Here is a 20,983-nt window from a genome sequence, read left to right on the forward strand (position 1 = left end):
CAAAAGCCTGAGACCTCTTGAATGTTCTTTCACTCCCAGCACTGCCCCCCTCCCACTCCTTTTTAGGGCATGTGGTAGTACAAAGGGGGAGCCAGATTCTCATCTGCAGTTTCACTTTTCCTGCTGTTTCTGATTTCCTCCTTTCTTCTCTCATTCCCTCTCGCCATCCACAGATACCACAGGACTCCCCAGAGCAAGAGGCAAGCAAGAGCCCCCGGGGGGCTGTCCCAGTCAGCACAGAAGCTTCTCTTCCCCCCGAGGCCACCCCCCAACTATCACTGCAGACCACCAGCCCCATTGCTAACTACAGTCAAGTGAGTGACAGGGAAAAAGAAGGTAGTATAAAAGTGATGGTCCAAAAATTATGTGAGGGGCAAGAATTTTTTATGGTGATATCTTTTTGGACCAATTATCTAGTTGGGATAAAGTTAGACAAGCTATTGAATGCAAGAGAAGGGGCAGGAAAGAAGTGACAGAGCAGGTAAGGGAGAAGAAGTGGAGAGAGGATAGAAACAGGAGGTGGCTTCACTACTGGGAGGAAGAAATAGAGAAGAGGAGCAGATGAGGGATGAGAAGAATGGCAGGTGGGTTGAGAGGTGGCTGGAGGATAGGGAGAATTAGCCCATCCTGGGAGGGGAGAGGAGGGGGGGAGTACTTGCAGCCTAGTGGGAATGTGTCTTTGTTGGGAGAAAAACAGGTGACAAGAGACTAGTGCCTTTTTCTGGTGTATCCCCTCCTTCCTCAAACCTTTCTGTGGAGTTACAAAGTTGTATACCTTTCCCTCCCCTACCCATCATGTATGATCCCCAGCAGGGTGCGGGGCCTGTGGATGCAGCATCCACTGTGGCAGGGGGTCAGGGCCGCGAAGGGGCAGATGTACCACCCCCACTCTACAGCACCAACCATGACTTCAAGTTCTCCTACTCTGAGATCAACTTCCAGGACCTGAGCTGGTCCTTCCGAAACCTCTACAAATCCATGCTGGAGAAATCCTCCTCTTCCCAGCACGGTGAGTACCAGAACTATGTACCTAATGCACCCCTTTTTATCACCCAATTCTTCCTTTCTAGCAGCCTATGAAAATGGGGGTCTCTTATTTAGAAATATTCTAGTTCTCTTCTTGGGTGTATTTCATGTGCAACCCTTTCTCATTCTCTCAGCCCCCATCTCTTTCTACAGAACTAACAATTATTTTTAAATGTATAATGCTGACACATTGGGAACAAAAGGAGGAACAAAAGTGCCTGGAAGGCTGGAGGAATCTGCTTCTGAAGAAAGGCTTGACAGAAAAAAATGTGGATGTCTACTGTCATGATCCAGAAATGTGGGTTTTTGGCAGAGGGAGAAGGTTGTTAGAAACAAATTGTAGAAGAGCCTCCACAAAGGGAAAGGGTAGGAACATTGGCAACATGTAGGGGGTGCACACAGGTGCACATGAACTCCCTGAGATCGGCCATGCACCCCCTGGAAGCACCATCTGCAAAACCGGAAGTGCCACCGGAAATGCACTTCTGGTTTTGCTATTGGTTTGTCGATCAGCCGCTGGGGGAGCCGCCCGCCCCTGGCGATTTGGTTCCCCCCCAGACTCGGGAGGCACCAGTCGCCCATGGGTAGGAAGCCCCTCTCACGTTGGTTCCTAAAACCTGGAGTTGGACAGAACTCCAAGGAATACAGTGCAAAGAAAAGGAGTGGTTGTAATTTTAATGGGTGAAAGACAGAATACCAGTAATCCATTCCTGTTCTCTGCATTCTCTGATTCTGAGAACAGCCAGTAGAGGGCAGCCTCACCTTAGGGATATGAACAGGGGGCACAGAAGAAACCCTGAAAACAATTCCTACTTGCTGCTTTTGTGTTTAGAAACATGCTTTTGAAATATTGAGCTGGTGTGGGACAGTCTGTATTAGTAAACCAGGGCCATGCCTGTACTGATAATCATAAGTTCTTAGTCTTTCTAGGCTGCAGTCATAACACTGCTAACAGCGTTCAGACAAACCTGCATGCAGAAGGACTTCTGTGGTTCGTGACTTAGCTGGGTTGTCATGGGCTGGACATTTTGCAAAGAAGGCTAAAATCTCCCACACAGACTGAGTGTATCCAGTCCCTCCAGCTTAGGCAGCTTTGGTACTGGCTAGCATACACTTTCAGAAAATTCATCATGTATTGAGAGGTTGTGCTGATGACTTGGTAGCCAGAATGAGCCAGGGTGGCCCCAGAGCCCCAGCCAAGTGGTAGGTGCTCCTAGAGGTGCTTTCTTTGAACAAGATGTAAAACTGAGCTCAACTTCTAAACAGAGATTTAAGGAGCCTCATTGTGGGAGTGAGTAGCAACCTGGTCATGGGGTTCTGTGCCGTTCACGTAGATGACTCAAATCCAGCATGTGGCTGTATTGACTGAAGTACAATGTGAGGCTGGCAGGTCTTGGTCCTGTTCCTACCACCACCAAAGATAACAGGTAGGCCTTTTTGTTGGCATTCTCAGCAGATGTGCCAAACAGTCTGATTTTCCCTGTTTCTGAGAGCGTCAGAATTATTGAAGATACTGGGTATGGTTGAGATTTAGCACTACTTTAAATAAGACCCCTTATTAAGGCATATGGCCTGGCTGAAAATGTTGACTGGGAGTGTTCATTCACTCTTCCTGGACAAACTATTGGCTCTCAAAAATATTTGAAGCCAAGAGAGAACTTTGGGGAGGACACAGCTAAAGAGTTTTCTTCCTGTCCTACTGCTGACATGTGACACTTAGCTGTTAAACGTTTACGGCCTTCCTCCCCCTTCCTTTCAGGAAGCCATAATGTCAGTGGATGTGAGTGATCTTCCTACACAGTGGTCTGGGTTGAAAGGTGCTAGATGAGCATTGAGTAACCCATATCGAGTGACAGAGAGAGAATATAATGCCAGTAACTTACAAGTGATGTGCAGCAGCAAAGCTGAATGTGCATGTACACTTTCACTGCTGCTCTAGCATGACTTAAGGGTGCCTGAGATGCTGAGGCTGGGTGGAGGTTCTTAGGGTGAGCTGAACGATAACTGCATGGATCCCCTGGCAATTGAGTTAGTAGATCTTTTTATTTTTGTATATGAGTTAGTAGAGCCAGAGCTATCCCTTCATGACTGTGGAGAGCAGAGCCAGTTGTAGGTGGACTACAAGGGGAAATATGAGCCATGTGTTTGGGGGGGTGGGGGAACCAACTCCCTCCCAAATCTTACCATGGTGTCAAGCAACATGGGACTGAGACTGGGGTTGCTCCACACATGCTACTTCCTGAACCACCTTAGTGTAGCACCATGAGTAGGGTAGATAGGTCTGCTGAGAGGCAGAGCTTGGGTGCAGTGCCAGTCGGACACAGCCTTGCTGCTTTTGTTCCAGCCTGGGCACACTTAGCTTGGATGTCTCTGCCATATGCCTGAAAAGAATGCCACAGGGCAAGATGGGTCTTGGTGATCTTAAGGTAGGCAGTCGGGTTATGCCAGAGGTTTGGGGGTGGGAGTGTACTGGGAGCAGTATAGAACCAAATTCAGCCCTGAGATTAGAAAGTTGAGAACTACTGATCAGGAGACAGAAAGCGGAGTATATTTAGTAGAGATAAGGAGATACAGGTACCACTGTATGATGCATTGGTAAGGTCCCATTTAGAAAACTGTGCTGGTCTGGTCACCAACATTCAAGAAAGATTAACTTAAACTGGAAGGAGTTCAAAGAAGGTACAGGGATGGTTAAGGGAATAGATACCTTTTCTTATGAAAGATTTGAAGATCTTGGCTTGTTTATCTGAACAGAACAGAGCTTGAGAGGGAACACGATCACTGCACAAGTGCATTTGTGTGGAAAATTATAGTGGGGGGGTGGAAGAGGGGATTTTTTTTTAAGCTGAAAAATAACACTAAATCAAGATCAAATGGCTATAAAGTGGTTTATGGACAAATGTTGCAAAAAATCCTCTTCTACTTTCCAGTCTATCAGAGGAGCTGTTTTGGAATGATCTTCCAAGCTAAGTAGTTTGGGGCCAAAAATCGGAATTGTTCTAAAACTGAACTCAGTAAGTTTATGGATGGGGTGGTGTGATAGGACAGGGAGCTCTGGTTCAACAATCAACGTGTGTGTTATGTAGAATCCTGTATCTTCAACCCCTGTATTGGAATATAGAGGTAACTGGCTTACACTGTGGCAAGTGTCTGTTAATCTCATGCTCGGGGCTTTTGCTGGTCATCTGTATGGACCCAGAAGGATTTCCCTACATCTCCTCATGAATGCTGTTGGCTCTGGCAAAATGAGGGTTATTCTTCTAAAGCTGGGATAGGCAAAAATACAGACAGATCCAGTCTTCCAGGTGACTGGATCCAGCCCGCAGATGCGCCCATGGCACTCAGCTTGGGGCCAAGGCCCACCTGCTTGCACAGCGGCAGCCCACAGCAAGCTCCCGCCTGCAGCCCAGCCAACATGCACAGTTTGCAGTGGGGTTGTTCTCGGTGTGGCTGCAGCCGGGTGCTGCTCTAATCGCCTTGTCTTCAGTGGCTGTTCCTTCTCCTGATCTTGCTCCAGGTGAGCAGCTTCAAGTGACTGGAAGCTGAAGCTGGAGCCCTGTGCACAGAGGCAGGAGCCACCTGGCTGAAGCTGCTCACCCACCTGTCTCCTCATTGGAAGCAGCATGGCTGGGAAAGGAGCAGGGGTTGCTGCTGGAGGTGAAGAGAGCAGAATAACACCCAGCTGCAGCCACGCTGGGAACAGCTTTGCTGGAAGCTGCTCTGGAACTTGCTCCTGTAATGCCGTGCCACACCACTTCAGGTGGCCAGGCAGCTTCAGCCAGGTGGCTCCTGCCCCAGTGCATGGGGCTCTAGCTTCAGCTCCTGGCTGCCTTCCCAGGAGCTGGAGTCCAAGCCCTGCGTGATGGGGCAGGAGCTGCCCAGCTAAAGCTGCTCACCTGCCCACCCACCCAGAGCGGTGCAGCACAGTAGGGGCAAGATCAGGAGAAGGAGCTGCCACTGGAATTGCGGGGAACAGAACAGCACTCAGCTGGGTGAGCTTTGCTGCATGCACACCTGCGTTCCCCCCCTCATCCATGGCAGGCTTCCAGGACCTAGCATCATCCAGGCAGTCTCTCTCTCTCTCTCTCTCTCTCTCATCTCTCTCTCTCTCTCTCTCTCTCTCTCTCTCTCTCTCTCTCTCTCTCTCTCTCTCTCCTCTCTCTCTCTCTCTCTCTCTCTCTCTCTCTCTCTCTCTCTCTCTCTCTCTCTCTCTCTCTCTCTCTCTCTCTCTCTCTCTCTCTCTCTCTCTCTCTCTCTCTCTCTCTCTCTCTCTCTCTCTCTCTCTCTCTCTCTCTCTCTCTCTCTGCCCCCCCCACATCCCACACTGCCTTGCAACTTGGCCCCATGATCCTGGCCTCGCCTGCCCTTCCCGCTCCTGAACAGTGCTCCCTACCTGCCCACAGCCCCATAGGGAGTTTTGCTGAGATGTTGTGGCATGGGGGGTGCTGAGCCGGCTCATGACAGCTCATCAAAACTCCCCATGTGGTCCTTAGGCCCAAATAATTGCCCCCCCCCGGTCTAAGGCATTGGGAGGCTGCCCATAACTAAGGCTGCTGTTCTGCCTGGGTTGCACTGATACTTCTGTTGGTACTTAGAAAACTCAGGGGTTCCTGGCAGAGGATCTTGCTCTTCCGCTCAGGGTCATTTCCATTGCCAGATTCAAGGTCAGGAAAGAATTTTTCCAGTAGATTGCATTGGCATAGATTGGGACATGGAAGATTGTGTTGCTTTGTAGCATATGTCATGGTCTTCTGCCTTGGATCCAGTAAGCAGCTATTAACCACTTCCTTCCTGGCTGGTGTACACATCTCCCTGCTTCTATCCATGGCATGTTTTATAGCAGGGACAGGCAATTATTTTGGGCAGAGGGCCGCTTAATGAGTTTTGGCAAGCCATCGAGGGCTGCATGACAGGCAGCCCAGGGCAGATAAAAAATTTAGAAAATTAACATTTAGGGGCCCTGCAGGCCCAATAGAATGGCCTGGCAGGCCGCATCCAGCCCCCAGGCCGCATTTTACTCACCCCTGTTTTGTAGGCTTTAGAGTTTTGTTTGTGTTTCGTGTTTGTTCCTTATAGTTCTGCGTGAGGTTTGGAAGTGATGATGTTGGGGATTCCTTGGGTTAACACTTGCCTGCAAACATAGGGATTTGGGTTTGATGGCCCAGGAAGCCCTGTACAGCCCTGTGTTCCCATGAAGCAGTGGCTGCTGGTAGCCACTAATAAAGTTCGGTTACACCTCATCTCAGCTCTGCCCACCTTCCCAGTACAGTTTAGTATACTGACAACTTGAGTGACTGCCCAGATAGGATAAAGCATAGTGAAGAAATGGGGGTGCACAGAGCTCGAGACCAGGGGAATGAGAAATGCGTGGTATGATAGAGGACTAGGAGGGGTTTAGTAAGTCTTGAAAAGGAGTGGGATTGGAGGGTGCACACAGGTAGCCTGTGGAGGGAACAGAGAGAGACAGTGTTTCAGGAGGGCTGCAGTGAGCACAGCCTGCAGGAACTTCTGTGCATGATCACTAGTTATGTACGCTAGGAAAACTGTGAAGCTTGGAGCCCAGGCTGCTTCTGAGACACAGGAGAAATATAATCTCCACAAGGCAGCTTTGGGGAAAAGTGGTTCAAAGTGGTTTTGTTGGTCGAGCCTTGCATCTTCAAGTTATTTTTATTTAACTGCACATGGCCTGTTTGGAACAGCACCTGGGAAAACTTCGAGGGATTTAGTTAAAACAGGGCATAATCCACAGAAGTATTTGAGTGCCAAAATCTTACTGGTTTCCTTGGGAGTCAGGCACTTAAGTACGAGTGAAATGTGTAAAGCAGTGGTCACCAACCAATTGACCAGTGGATCGCAAAGCTTCTTCAAGTCAATCCTGGGCTGGGGAGACTGAGCACGTGCGTGCATGTGCGCTCACCTGCTGCCCCCCAGCCCAGCAGGTCAGTCAGTGGGGGAGGGAAGGGGTAGAGGCCCAGGGGGCACATACAGTGGGACTCCGGGTGCAAAGCCCAGCCTGCAGCTGCAGCCGCCTCTGCTGTGCACAGATCAGGGAGCATATGCCCCCCAAGCACGGGGCAGGTAGGGAGTGGGGGCAGGCCCTGCACAGCCTGGGCAGGGCGGGGGATGGAGCCACTCGGCTCATCCAGGGGGCGTGGGGAAGGGGGGGCAAGCAGCTGGGGGGGGGGGGGCGGGGCGCGGCGCGGCGCATGCCCTTGGATCTGCATGTGGTACAGGGAAGACTGGGGCTGGGGCTAGGGCAGCATCAGGCTCTTCCGGGTCGGGCCGTACTCAGGCCAGGTGGTTGCAGCAACGGTGTTGGGAGCTGGCCATGGGGCTGGGGAGGAGGACTGTAGCCCCTCTACCCTCATTCCCAGTGCCACTGCTGAGCTCAGCATGGACCAGGCCCAGCAGGAACAGCCTGGTGCAGCCTTCCCCTACCCCCAAGGACAGGGGGCCAGGGGCTGGCAGGCGCAGGGGGAGGGTGAGCTGCAGCTGCTGGCTGGAAGGCTGCACCTGGCTGTTCCTGCTGGGCCTGGCCTGCGCTGCACCCCGCACGAACAGTGGCAGCACTGGGAGTGGGGATACCGCCCCCCCCCAACCTCCTAGTGGCCTCGCTCCCAGGGCTGCCACTACAGCTGCCCGGTCTGAGTGCAGCCCAGCTGGGAAGAGCCCAGCACTGCCCCAGCCTGCCCTGCCCTGCCCTGCATGCAGATCCAAGGGCACACACCCTCCCTGCCCTCCTGGGCTGTGTGCTGCCCCCTCTGTGCACCCCCCCAGACAAGCCACTTGCAGCTCTGTCACCACCCCTGCCCCGGCTGTGCAGGCCTTGCCCCTCCCTCACTGCTGCTGGAGGGGTAAGGGCGATTGAGGCCCCAGCAGTGAGGGAGGGAGAGGGGTAGGGCTGGGGCCTCAATCTGCCCTGCTCCCTCCACAGCCCTTTTCACCTCCATCCTTCTCTCCACACAGACTTACCTTCTGGGCAGGCAGGAGGCAGGTAGATAGTTGGTTCCTCTTAAATTATAAAAATGATCTACGACCTAAAAAGGTTGGAGACCACTGGTCTAAAGGCTCCTGTGGGATGTTGTGCTGTAAACAGGCACATGGCCCTGGCTTGGATTTGCAAGGCAGCGTCTCCCATAATTTTACGATGCTATTTGTTTGTGACTCTAGGGCAGGGGTGGGCAAAATAAGGCTTGCCAATTGATTATATCCACCCTACAACTGCCCCTACGGTGCTCTGAATGGGACTGAGCCCTGCCTGGGGCAGCCTGTACCTCACCCCTGCCTGCACCCACCCTGTGCCTGCCAATGGCACTACCCTGGCCCTGGCCAGCATGCACAGCTTCCCAGTGGGACTGCTGCCAATGCTGCTGCAGCTACCCAGGTACTGCTTGGCTCCCCTTGCTTCCAGTAGCTCCTCCTTCTCCTGCCCCTGTTGTGCTGCACCAGGCAGCAGATAGTGTAGGGAAGTGGCACAGGTAGCCAGGGGCACATGCCAGGCACCACATGGCCAGCCAGGTTGGGGGGAAGCTGCAGCCAGGCAGCTCCTGCCCCAGCATGCAAGGCTCCAGTTCCAGTGTCTGGCTGCCTTCCACCCACTCAGACATCCAGTGCAATGAGCAGCTACCTGTGGGTGACCAGGTGTCCTGCCGGGAAGGTGTGTGCACTGTCCAGGGGCAGGGCTGTCAGCAGGTGTGGGGTGGGTGTGGGAGAAAACCCAGCTTGGGCTGCCCCAGGTGGGAGTGGGTGGGATTCGGCCCAATGCAGGGTACCATGGGGGCAGTTGTGGGCCAGATCAGGGGGACCATAGATAGATAGATAGATAGAGACAGAGATAGATAGATATCTATATATATATCTATATATATCTATATATATGCACCATGCTGCCTGGGTGAGCTCTGCTGCATGCGCCTTCTGCCCCCTCTCTTTGCCTTTCCCAACCCCTGGCTAAGTTATGGGACCTAGTCACATGTGCACCCCACCAACACACAACCCCCATGCCCCTCCCGCCCCAATATACGAGTAAGTCTTTATTTTGAGCTATTATGCAATCACCTCTATATACACTACACAAAAAACAAATCCAAGCAACAGTTATTTTTAAAAATAAAATTAAAATATATTTATAGCAGATGTTTGATTTTTACTATATGATTTATTTTTTATCCATAATTTGTTCAAATGATGCTTTCTGAAAGACTTTCTCTGTGCAGCCTTCAAGAGGTAACCAAAGCTTGTTAAGTGGCCCACCAGCCAAAATATTTTCCCACCCCTGTTTTAGAGGAAAGTCTTGCAATTGAGCATTGGAACAAAGTCCTGACTAGGTGCATCTACACAAGACATTTACTGTGGATCTCCCTAATTAGCTCTGCATTGAAGTTTCAATGTTTACACATGCGCCACTATTAGGCTGCAGGAAACTATCTCTGCTGCAGGTTAGTACTGGTAAATACAAGTACTATCCTGCAGGGACATTCTTTAGGCATGTGTAGATGCTAACAGGGCTGGTTGGGGCATGAGGGTGCTTCAGTACAGGGCAGCCTGCCAACTAGCCCTGCACTGGAACAGCCTTGTGCCCCAGCCAACCCCTCTGTAGCACGTTGACCCGAGTCAGAGCTGCCCCTGGCTGGCAAGCTAAACGCCCCCTGCCCCTGCAACCCCCTGTCAGCCAGGGCTGCTCCAGCCTGCCTAAACATGCTGCAGTCCCTGGCATACATGAAGACAAGGTGCCCAGGAACAATAAACTCTTGTGCAACATGTTCTGGAGTTTATTGGTTCATGCAAATAGCATGTGTAGATGCACTCGCTGCGTGATGGGGGTGGCGGGGGATCGAGCCAGGCAGCCATCTTGCCTGTATCTTTTAACTCTCTCCTCTCATTCTCCCTCCCCACCCTCCTCCTTCAGGTTTCTCTTCTCTCCTTGGTGACATGCAGCCCTCCAACCACAACTACTACATGTACCACCAGCAGCAGCAGGGCCCTTCATCAGTGGGTGCTGCTCCCCAACTCCACACCCCCAACCCAGAGGGCTGCCCACCCCAGGGGGGTAAACAGCAGGGGGGTGATGGTTATGGCCCCCCACCTGTGATGTCCATGCACCCGCCCCCGATGCAGCATGGAGGATACCACCAGCACCAACAGCACCACCCGCACTCCCACCCGCAGCAACAGCAGCAGCACCAACAGCAACAGCAGCAGTCACAGGCTTCAATCAACAGTGCTGGCTTTGGTAAGTTGCAGAGGGTGGAGGGAGCTGCTGGGGCTGAGGGGACTAGGTGAGCATTAGAGTTCCCTGCAGTCCCCAGAAGAGCCAAGACAAGGACTCAGCTAGTCAGTTGCCCCCCTCCACCTCATGCCCCAGCACAAAGGGGGAGAAATGGTGTGTGTTTGTGTTGCGGGGTGAAACCCAGGTGTGGCTGGATTTGGAGACTTCATTCCCTTCCTGCCTCTGGAGAGAGGAGTCCATTTGTCCTAGGCTTGGGGTCCTGTTTAGAGTTGGAAATGAGGGTGGAGCCCAGACCTGAATGAACAGGGAGACTGAATCCCACCTTGCTGCCTGTGGCAGTGGGGTCCCCATCCAGGGTAACATCAGATTTCATTGGCCAATGACATACCCAGTCTGGCTTCATTTTTAGTTTGCATCAGAGGGTGGAGGGCTGGTATGTTACTCCCTGATACAAGGGTCTTGCTTCCCTTGCATTCCAGCATTTCCCCCCGACTGGTGCTCCAGTATTGATTCCCTGAAGGAAAGCTTCAAGATGGTGAACCGGCTGAACTGGTCTAGCATTGAAAACTCCCAGTTCTCAGGTCAGTAGTTCAGCCCAGGAATTAGGGTATTAGTTTTGGGCTGGGGTAACTCGGGTACAATTCGCTGCTATGCTACAGACTTCCTGTGTGACCTTGGACAAGTCACTGGAGTTTTGGTGACCCAGTTCCTTATGTGCAAGGTGGATCCATTAGTGTTCCTCTACCTCACAGAAGTGTTGTGCAGATAGATGCATTGATGCTCAGGTGTTCAGGTCCTCAGACATCCGGGTAAGTGGGCTGTAGACATACCATAGACCAGGGGTTCTCAAAGTTTTTATGCTGTGGCCCGGAAGTGGCTGCGGCCCAGCAAACCACAGTCCAGCAGTCACAGCCGACTGTGGCTGGAATTTCCGGCCAGAAGATAGGTAAGAATAGCCCCACCTCTGGGTGGAGGGTGGTGGGGCACACCCTGCACTGCTGCGGGCCCTGCAGAAAGAACCACGGCCTCTCTGCCTGGCTCTGGGTGGCCGTGGTTTGCCAGTCCACGGCCACTTCCGTTCTGGCAGCTGACTACTGCAGACCAGCATCTGACCCACTACGGCTTGGGGGTTGAGAACTCCTGCCATAGACAGATGTCAGATGAGTGGTTTTTGCACCATTGTTGCTTCCCACCCTGCTCAAGATTCAGACAGAGCACCTCAGATAGAGAAAAAGAAGGCTTTCCATATGATTTTTGGGATTAATCATAAAGTTCCTAAGGACAGGAACCTGAATAGATCCATGTCTGGATTATGAGTGAGGATGGTAAGATAGGAGCCTTAGCATGAGGGAGGGGAAGTTCAGGGTGGAATGACTCAGGGACGGGAGGGAGCAGTGAGCAGGCAGTGATGGGACTTTCCCCCTGCAGAGCTGATGGAGAGCCTGCGCCAGGCAGAGCGGAAGAACTGGACCCTGGATCAGCACCACATTGCCAACCTCTGTGACTCCCTCAATCACTTTCTCACCCAGACTGGTCAGCTCCCTCACTTGGGGGGCCCACAGCAGCCCCCCCGGATCTCTGATTCTTGTGCCCTGAATAGCGGCAAGCAGGAGCAGTCCATGAATCAAGGTACCCAGCAGGGCGGGTGGGTGGGGGACCCGGGTGCTATACAAATGGTGAAGCGGAGTGTCCCAGTACTGTTCAGAGATCTGCCTGATCTCTGTTGTAGCTGTTCCCACAGCCATAGGGCTGTAGGGAACAGCCTGATGTTGGAGAGTTAGGGATGTCTGAGGCCTAAACACAGCACCCAGTGGGGTGAAGGTGTTACCTGGGGCATAGAGTCGAAAAGCAAAACTTGAGGCAGGAAGAAAGTAAAAATCTCATAGGTATGAGGGGTGGTTTATGTAGACAGCAGGTGGAAAGAAATGGTGAGGTGAAGAGGTGCAGGGGAGGCTATTCTAGAGTGGGAGAAGGTTGATGTTCTTAGAGGGAGAAGCCAGAAAGGGCCAAATCCTGGTCTGGTTGCACCTGTGCTTCTGACACTGGACAGAAGACAGCTGGTTAGAATACCTCATTTTGGTATCATATGGAGATCTTCCCAAATGTTGTGGCAGCTGCAACCTGGCTGACCTGTGACTCATGGGAAGGGCCTGATGATTTTACCCTTCCTAAATCCTCCAGGGTGTGGGGGAGCTGTGATGCCAGTCAGTGAGGGTGAGCTGACTGCGTCACTAACAGTTCTTTATCCCTTTCCTTTGACAGTGAATTCTTATGGTCAACCCCAGCCTTCCCATCTCTTCTCTGGGCCATCTCCTATGTACCAGATTTCCACCCAGGACTCTCCAGGATATAATCGCCCAGGTAAGAGGTGACACTAGGGGATGTTATGTGGCTGAATGTTGAAGAACTTGCCCCCACACCAGCCTTTTCAGCCCTCCCAGAGCTCCTGCTGACAGGGGCTTCTACCTTGGCTGTCAGAGGAGAGTGAGGGGGAGCCCAGGCTGCAGAAAGTTCCCCCAAGAGCCTGGTATCACTGAAAAGAAATTCAGTTCCCCAACTCCTTTCATCACACATGAAGAACTTCACTGCCCAGTTACACTTCTTTCCCTGAGCTGATTGCTCACACAGAGTGCTGGAGTGAGGACATTCATGTTGCCAAAACCCCTTGCACCTCCTAGTCAGATGCTGACTGATCACTATTGTCAGGAGAACTCATGGGGCCAGAGCCTTAAACCCTTTAAGCAGTGCTGTGGGGAGGTTCACATTTCAATGGCTACCTCCCTTCCCCTTCCTGGTCTGGCATTGCCCAGAGGTGGCAATTTTGTGCTGCCAAAGCAGGGAGCTCATACTGCTCTTGCCCTAGCAGGACACTGCCATGAGGAAACTCATACTGCCCAGATCTTTCCTGTTTTGTTCCCAGGAGCCCACTGGGGGAAGAACCTGACTTTATTTCTCTAACTCCTGCTTTCCTCTTCTCTCCTTCTTCCCCTCTTTGCCCAGCACACCACCTGGTCCCTCGGCCTCCTGGGCCTCCTCCAGGCGCCAATGAGGAAATACCTGACGATTTCGACTGGGACTTGATCACCTAGTGCGTTACAGACTCAAGAGCCCCTCCTTTGTGAGGGTCAAGGGAGGGAAGGGGGGCGTGGGGTGAAAGATCATAGGACCGGCTACCCCAGCCTCCCTGCCTTGCCTGTATATAGATATATATTCTCTATCTCTGCCAGAGAAGCCACCGCAAGATGCTGCCGAAGATAATCCTTCCTTGCGTCCTGTTTTACCTTTTTCTTCTTTTGTTTATTATAATAATAATTATTATTATCAATAATTGAGCACGGCCCTCCCCCGCCCCCGCTGGCCTCAGACGCACCAGAGCATCTCTCCCACGTTGGGTGGTGAACTGCGTGAGGTGGAGGGCGGAGAGATGGCTCCTTGGTGCCATGAGAAGACCTAGGAAGGCTGAATCCTCGAGTGCATCTTTCTCTGCCTCCATCATTTTGCGTTTAACAATCCCTCTTTCCCTTCAAGGTGGCCAGTGAATCTGTCGTGTTGGCTACCGGAGTGAGAGAGCCTAGTGGATCCTGGGAGCCTGTAATTATGTTGTTTCTTAAATGTTGTAAAGGTGAGGGAGTTGCAGGGACATTGGAGGGGAGATCTGAGCTCTGAGAACTTTCTCATGCCAGCAGGGAGAGTAAGAGAAGAGGCAGAGACCCTAAGTGTTAAGGGAATAAGGGGACAAAGCATACAGCTGGGATTGGAGCTAAGCTGGAGGAGGGTGGCCTGAGTGTTGAGAAAGGAGAGGAGCTCTCAGAGGTGCAGCTTGGTTTTAGAAAACACTGCCGTTTTGTAAGGACCGTGTAGCAATTTGAGGGAACCCTGAGCTGTTCCAGACACACTGCCTTTTGCCATCCCCAGGGAAGGGCAGCATCCCCAACCATCATGCAAGGAAAGCTCAGCAGGCGTGTTTTGCACCAGGATGGGGAGTGTCCGACAAGCTCAAGCCACACTCCCCCAGCTCATATCTTCAACTTTCCTGCTTCCTGCCCCCTTCCTCCAAAGTGTGCTGGGAGGTTCTTATTTGCATATGCAAATTTGGATGCATGCTCCTTCCCCAGAAGTTCTTGTTCAGTTAGTCATGTGGCCTGTTCCCTTGGTTGTTTCTTGGGACTGTCCTTACCCCTGTGGTATGAGGATGCAAGCAACAGGAGTCTTGTCTGCATACATGCAGATGTTTCATCAGTGGTTCCCATTTTATGAGTGAACTAAAAATGGAAAGAGGAAGCCACAGCACAGAAGTGAGGGAGGTTTGAGGACTTTGTGTTGAGGCCTCTGTTGATGAGTCAGGGAGGCAGGAGGTGTGGGGCAGGTAGTTAAACTGCACAGCCCAAGGGAGGACAATAACTGGGAGGGGGAGGAGTGTACGTCTGACACCTTATGATTCATCTGCGGGGAGGATGCGAGAGAGCACAAGCTGAATGCCAGATGCCCTGACAGCTGGAAGGGGAAACGTTGCCAAAGCTGGAGTGAGCATGGAGAGGCCCCTTCCCCTGCACTGTGTCCTCTGCTCCCCTGTTTCTAGCGTGGCTCTGTTCTGTCATACCTCTTGTTTCCTCTATATTTTGTAACGTCCGCCACTTGCCCCCATTTGTCTGTGAGGGGGAACCAAGGTGAAAGCAAAGCATCATGGGGCTCAACATGCCAAGGGCGGGGGGGTTAGTTTAGCATTGCTTTTTAATTTGCTGTAGGGATAAACCAATCGGATCTTTGTCAGGAAGATAGAGTCTCATTGGAGGGGGGGGGCATTTTTTGCGGGGGGGGTTTTGTTTGTTTTTTTAAGTGGGGGGTGGGAAGGGGGTCGTCATTGCGTGTTCCCAAGAGGAGTGAGGAATCTCAGAGCCGACTTCAGCACGGAGTTAGTCAGTGGTTCTCTCCATTGCCCCAGGATACGAATGGTATGATCAGGAAGCATGGATTGATTTGGTTTCTGTGGAGTGTAGCAGCAGAGATGACCTCCCTTCAGGTGCCAATCAGTGCTTTGCAGGGGGAAGTTACCAAGAGTTGGACCCATGGAAATGGTTTGTGGTCACTTGGCTTTTTGGAGAACCCTGGAAACACCATCTGGAAGACAAAAACAAGCCAAGATGGCTCCTTTGCATATTCAAGCACTCCTCATTTGCATATTCATTTTGCCTTGTTTTGCGTATTCAGTTGCGCCTTGTTTGCATATGTAAATACATGCCGGTCAGTGTGCAAATTAGCCTCACCCCCCACCAACACCCTCTGAAATAAATGTGCATCGTCAGCGAGCGGGATGGCATTGGCTTGGACACATGGAGTTAAAGGCAGGGCACTGGAACTCTGCACTGCCTGCAGGAGCAAAGGGGCGCAATCAGCGGAGATCGGCCTGCTGTGGGGAGGAGCTCTTTGCTTGTCGCGTCCTTCCATGGCCGTGCAGCCCACGATGCTTTGTGTCAAGGGTAGGGGAGAGGGGGGCGTGGTCTCACGAGTTTATTTTTGTGCATGCTTTCTTAATAAAAACAAAAAGTGAATGTTTATGGTTTAACCCTCTTGGAGCCAGCATCAAATTATTTTTTCAGTGGCGGCCGCTTGGGTTCAACACAGGAGTGGTTGACTTTTTATTATGAAGATGTGGGTGGGACTTTTCTGTTTTCACTGCCTGTGGTAAGGTCTCATGCAAAATTGAGACTTCCTTAAGTTGTTGGGGAGGGTAAGCAGAGGTTGTGGCAGAGTGTTTAAGTGCTCCACTATCAAAAGTGTGGTATCTCATAGGCCAGGAAGGCTCTCAGCTCTTTCTTCTTATCAGTAGTATGTATGACCAACAGGAGGGAGGCTGTATGAAAACTACCCCAAAGATAATGGGGAAATATGTAGGAAACAGCTTGTGTGCTTACTGCGTGCTTATCTCCCTGGTATCAGATCATCTGGCTTTTCTGCCATGCAGAAAATTAAGTTTTCCCTTTCTCCCCACAATTCTCTCTCAAAATAAAAGTATGCCCTGCAGAGAAGCCAGGTCAGATTCTGTGTGTAGGTGTGGTGAAGGATGCTATAGAAAGATGGAATGTGTTTGTAGACAACAATGCGCACACACGCACACATACTAGATACCATAAATTCTACCTGAGAAAACAAATTCCATGTCCTGTCTTCAGATCCAGGGATTGTCTATCATTGGCTCCTTTGTGGAGGATTGACTCAGAAGAGATGTGTCTTGCACCATTTCTTGGAACGGCAAAGAGGGGCTCATTCTGCTCTCTACCAGCGGAAACTTCTGAGCTCCAGATGCAGCAAGCAGGCTGTGCAGAGGAACCTTCCCCACTGAGCCTGCCTTCTAACAGGATGCAGGAAACATCTGTCTTGCAGACACTGAACTCAACAGAAACACTTTTCACATGGGCACGAAGGCCTTCGTACCAGCAGTGCTGATGGATGTGGAATACACAGCCTGGAGGTTGATAACACCCCTTTTCTGCCTGTGGCCTAATCCTAAAACAAGTAGCCCCTGAGCTTAGCTTGTGAGAGGTGACAAAGCAGTGTCAACCCCAGTGCAGGCTAGGTAGATATTGATCTGGCAGCCTCTCTGTGATGCCTCTTGCATCGCTATAGAGTGTAATGGGCTTCTCTTGCTGGTATCAGGGGTGCCCGCACAAATGATCCTAATGGTGTCCTCTGACTGGGGCCATCTTGATACCATGACTTCAATGGTATCAATTACCCTGTGCAAGACAGACCTAGAACTCTTTCCTGGATCACAGCTCTCTGGAATCCCAAGGGCCCAGGAACTGCCATGCAGAGAAAACTGTGGCAGTTGTATCACACCCATGTTGGGTTTGCTGTTGCTGGCTATACACATTGCACAGACAGCCAATAAAAATGTGAGGTGGGGAGCAGCTATCCATGTGCTCCCTTGTTTGTGGCTTTTCCCTGTGCATCTTGCACTTCCCTCTTTGAACCAAATTCAGACTCATAATGCTCTTAAGATCTGTGAAGCCCTAGATCAGGGCCAAACCACAGTTTTGATTTAGCTTTTTCACATTTATAGGAATAGCAGGATTAGGTGTGTGCAGATAAATTCTATCACTCTGTGTACGTGGCTGTGTGACTTCCTCTGTATCTCACATGCCCATCTGAGTCTAATGGTAATGTACAGGTGGAAGTCAGGCAATACTTTCCAAGACAACTTGAGTTCAGTGTAGTTTTAGTTTTACCTGATGCACCCATTCAGATTTTCCTCTTGGAAAGTTGTCCCTCCCTGCTCTGATTAGGTTTGGGCATCCAAGCAGCTCCAGACAGAATAAGCACATCTCTATGAGTAGTGTAGCATACATCAGTTCCCTTTGCCTCATTGATGCATCTCATTCCATGCTCCCAAAAGGTGGGTCCTAGATTTAATGAGCTCCTGCCTGCAATAAAGGGACCTGGCCCTTTGGGGACTTTCTTGTAGGACAGGAACTTTCAGTAAACCAATACACAGTGACCCCAGGAATACTGGCATTAAAGTCAGCTTTCAGTGCTCAGTGGACATGGGGTAAAATGCTAGTGAGGAAAGCTGGTCCTGCCCTCCCCCTCCATCAGCTTCTGCTACAGGGAAGGTTCAGGGGTCCTAAGGAAGGGTGGGGGAGGTTAGGGTGACAGAATAAGGAGATGTATCAATGCAGAATCTCATCTATAATGTAGCAGGTATAGGAGACAGACTGGCGATTAATAGATCCATGGTCTTCAGTGGCATTCTCAATCAGCAATGCAGAGGATAAGTTACATGACCCCACCATGTGTCCTTCCACATATGCCTGTCTCTCTGTAAATGGTGAGGTAAAGGTCTCTCTGTCTCTGCCTCCCTCCCTCCTTATCCCTTAGGTCACTTCCCCAGTATCCCCCACCTCCCTTCTCTCACTAGGAAGGTGTCAGAGGAGGAGAGTAGCCTGCTCTGAAGTGTCCTAGTCCCCAATAGATTATAGTTAAGCTTGTTATGGCTCTGTAGTCCTTCAATAGAAAGTCATGGGGTGGGGAGGCTTTGGCTGGCTCTCTGCCTTTGCAATGCCAGTGAAAATACCCATTTCATAGGACACTGCTGATATCCTTGTCTGTTGAGGTCTTGGCCCTGTCACGGGAATAGGCAGTTGTGTATGTAACTTCCTCACTCAAGGCACGCTCCAGGATCACCTTCAGCGATAGACATGCCTTCTCCCTGAAGTCCCGTCCCACAAATGCATAGAGCACTGGATTGATGCAACTGTTGACATAGGCTAAGGCAATTGAGAGGTGGTCCCAGAGTGGTAGCATCTTCCATAATGTTGTGTAAGTCTTCACTGTCAGGAGCAATATGCCAACTATGTGGTACGGAGCCCAACAGACAAAGAGTGCAGCCACCACCACCACAATCACTTGCAAGGTCTTACCCCGGGGCTTCTTAAATTGAGATGCATGCATCTTGAAGGCAATGAGGCCATAGCAAGCTGCCATTATGCCAAAAGGGAGAAGGAAGCCAAAGACAGTTCTAGTGATGGTCAAAGTGATGACTGACAGGCTGCTTTTGGGGACGTAATCACTGTAATCTTCCATTGTATTCTCCGGTGAAGACATTTCATCATTGAACCTGCCAGAAGGAAGGTCAGATAACTCTAAAGGGATGATGGCATCGGTCATTGTGAATGGGTCAACATCAGGAGGGCTGTCAGGAGGCTCAGAGGACTTGAAATCAGGGTGAGCAAAAGACACTGTAGATGAATTTGTGGCAGCTGTAGCATCAAGGTCATTTGGTACCACCGAATGGAGAAGACTGAATGACGGTGGGCTAATGATGGTAGAAGCACTGGGATGGATGGCTATTTGGAAATCCAGGTGTTCATCAGGAAGCTGATAAGTTAAGAAGGTGTCGTCATGGGTTCCAGTTGGCTCCACAGTTGCGTGGTCCCCTAGATCCTTGTCCCCAAAAAAGTCATAGTTTATGTCAGAATCATTGCCATTATACATGTACTCATAAAATTCTTCATCTCCATAGTTGTAGTCACACTTTGTTTTGCCAGATTTATCTACAGAGGTCTCTCGGTACAGGAAGACTGGAGAGCACATAACAAAAGCCAGGATCCAGATGATAGCGCATGTCACCCACGCAAACCTGACTGTGCGACGGTTTTGACACCAGACTGGCTTCATCACCAAGAGGCAGCGGTCAATGCTGATGGCAGTAAGAAGGAAAACACTGGCAAACATATTGAAGATAATGGCTGAGGGGATTACCTTGCAAAGGAACGAGCCATATGGCCAGTTGTCATGGAGGATCAGATGAGCAATGTGGAAAGGCAGAGAAAGGCAGCACAGGAAGTCAGCCACAGCAAGGTTCAGGAACCAAACACTGTTTACAGTCCGCTTCATTTTCCTGCCTGCAACCCAGATGACCAAGCCATTGCCTGGCACGCCCAGTATGAAGACAAGGATGAAGATAGCAAGGGAAACAATGGATTCTGGTGAATTATACAGTCCATTTTCCATGTGTTCATATGAACTGTTATTTCCCAGAAGTGGTGACATACTTTTCACTACAGGTGGCAAAGAAATAGAAAACTAATTAGCTATGCCATTCATGCCCCTACTGCCCATTGCATGTCCCAAGCCCCAACACCCTTAGGCTGGTTGACAGGAAGGGGTATCAGATTTTGTGTCCATGCATGCAAAAGTGTCTGGCCTTACTACTTTGAGTAACCAGTCAAGCCCAGTAGCCCCAGTGCTGCAACCAGTTCATTGATTTCCAAGTGGTTCATCTAATGGAAGAAATAACTGTTTATGTTCCATCAGTTTCATGTACACAAGTTCTCCTGTCTCCTTGATCAACTTTAATATCAGCTGTATCCCTGCTGGAGGCTCTCATTTATTTACACCACTGCTCAACCTAATTTTAGTCCCATTCCCCTTTCTCTCCACTTCTCTGCTACTTAAGTCATAATCTTAATTCCTCTTTCCTTTAGTATCAGTTAAACTTCTCCTTCCTTGTGAGATCAGGTTTATGCTTTGAAAGCAATTTTTATCATGCCAAGATCAGCTGGTTTGTAACTATTTCAGTGGCATTACAAATAGAATGGATGATTCAGCAATCTAGTATCCAAGAATGGATGTTTTTAGCAAAGTTTTGAATGAGTATTTCTTTTCCCCTATTTTCCTAGCCAGTGCAGATTCTCACCAAGAGTCTCTCAGAGTCCACATTTCACTGCAGGATTCCCAACAAGGACAACAACAGATGAACAGAAAGAAGCAGATGGAAAACAAGAGGTCAGCCAGAAGAGCTATTTAGAGAAGGACAGAAACTAAAATACAAAATAACAACAGTGTCTGGTTTTCCTTATCTATAGATCTTAAAGAAGTTCAGATGAGAGGGAAAGAGAGAGTTGGTTCTTATCTCTAGATGAAGAAACTGAAACATACAAAAAATGAAAGCGTGGTTAGATCCTGAGAAGTGACAGTGCAAAAGGTTTAACTTTGTTTTCAATAGCTCTGCCCTAGGGCTGTGTTTAAGGTCAGCTCTACTTGTGCGAGTGACTGAACTCACTCATCACTGCTTTTTACTCTTGCTCAACCAGTGGAGTCAAGATAGGTTAGAGGTGGAGTTGGTGTGTTATTGTGAGTCTTCACAAGAGCCCAGATGTGTAGACCAATGGTTGGGCTTTCCAGGCTGTGGGCAGGAATGACCCAGCTTGGGTCAGTGGTGGCTGGGCA

At 50.4% G+C, this 20,983-nt stretch overlaps 2 protein-coding genes across 5 annotated transcripts in view; one reads left to right on the forward strand and one right to left on the reverse strand.

The window, feature by feature from the left end:
- Window positions 1–15,818, forward strand: part of FOXJ2 (forkhead box J2) — a 42,939-nt gene extending 27,121 nt beyond the window's left edge. For 2 of the 4 annotated variants that reach the window (XM_006267586.4, XM_006267587.4), the window contains exons 5-11: window positions 174–314; window positions 811–1,009; window positions 9,935–10,258; window positions 10,735–10,836; window positions 11,684–11,884; window positions 12,518–12,616; window positions 13,256–15,818. In XM_006267586.4, coding sequence (XP_006267648.1) covers window positions 174–314; window positions 811–1,009; window positions 9,935–10,258; window positions 10,735–10,836; window positions 11,684–11,884; window positions 12,518–12,616; window positions 13,256–13,344 — 1,155 coding nt within the window. In that variant the 3' untranslated portion in view covers window positions 13,345–15,818. The remainder of the gene's footprint in view (window positions 1–173; window positions 315–810; window positions 1,010–9,934; window positions 10,259–10,734; window positions 10,837–11,683; window positions 11,885–12,517; window positions 12,617–13,255) is intronic. The other 2 variants (XM_019482321.2, XM_059726776.1) reach the window with 2 other exon arrangements.
- A 1,648-nt stretch (window positions 15,819–17,466) lies between these two features.
- On the reverse strand, window positions 17,467–19,807 carry C3AR1 (complement C3a receptor 1). Its single transcript, XM_059726777.1, has one exon. The coding sequence runs from the start codon at window positions 19,802–19,804 to the stop codon at window positions 18,332–18,334; it is 1,473 nt and encodes a 490-aa protein (XP_059582760.1). The 5' UTR covers window positions 19,805–19,807; the 3' UTR covers window positions 17,467–18,331.
- Between the last annotated feature and the right edge of the window lie 1,176 nt (window positions 19,808–20,983).

This window comes from Alligator mississippiensis, chromosome 4, assembly GCF_030867095.1.
Source record: "Alligator mississippiensis isolate rAllMis1 chromosome 4, rAllMis1, whole genome shotgun sequence".
Classification (NCBI taxonomy): Eukaryota; Metazoa; Chordata; order Crocodylia; family Alligatoridae; genus Alligator; species Alligator mississippiensis.

Coding starts and splice junctions, on each gene's coding strand:
- C3AR1 (XM_059726777.1), bottom strand. CDS start 19,804: ATGTCACCACTTCTGGGAAATAACAGTTCATATGAACACATGGAAAAT.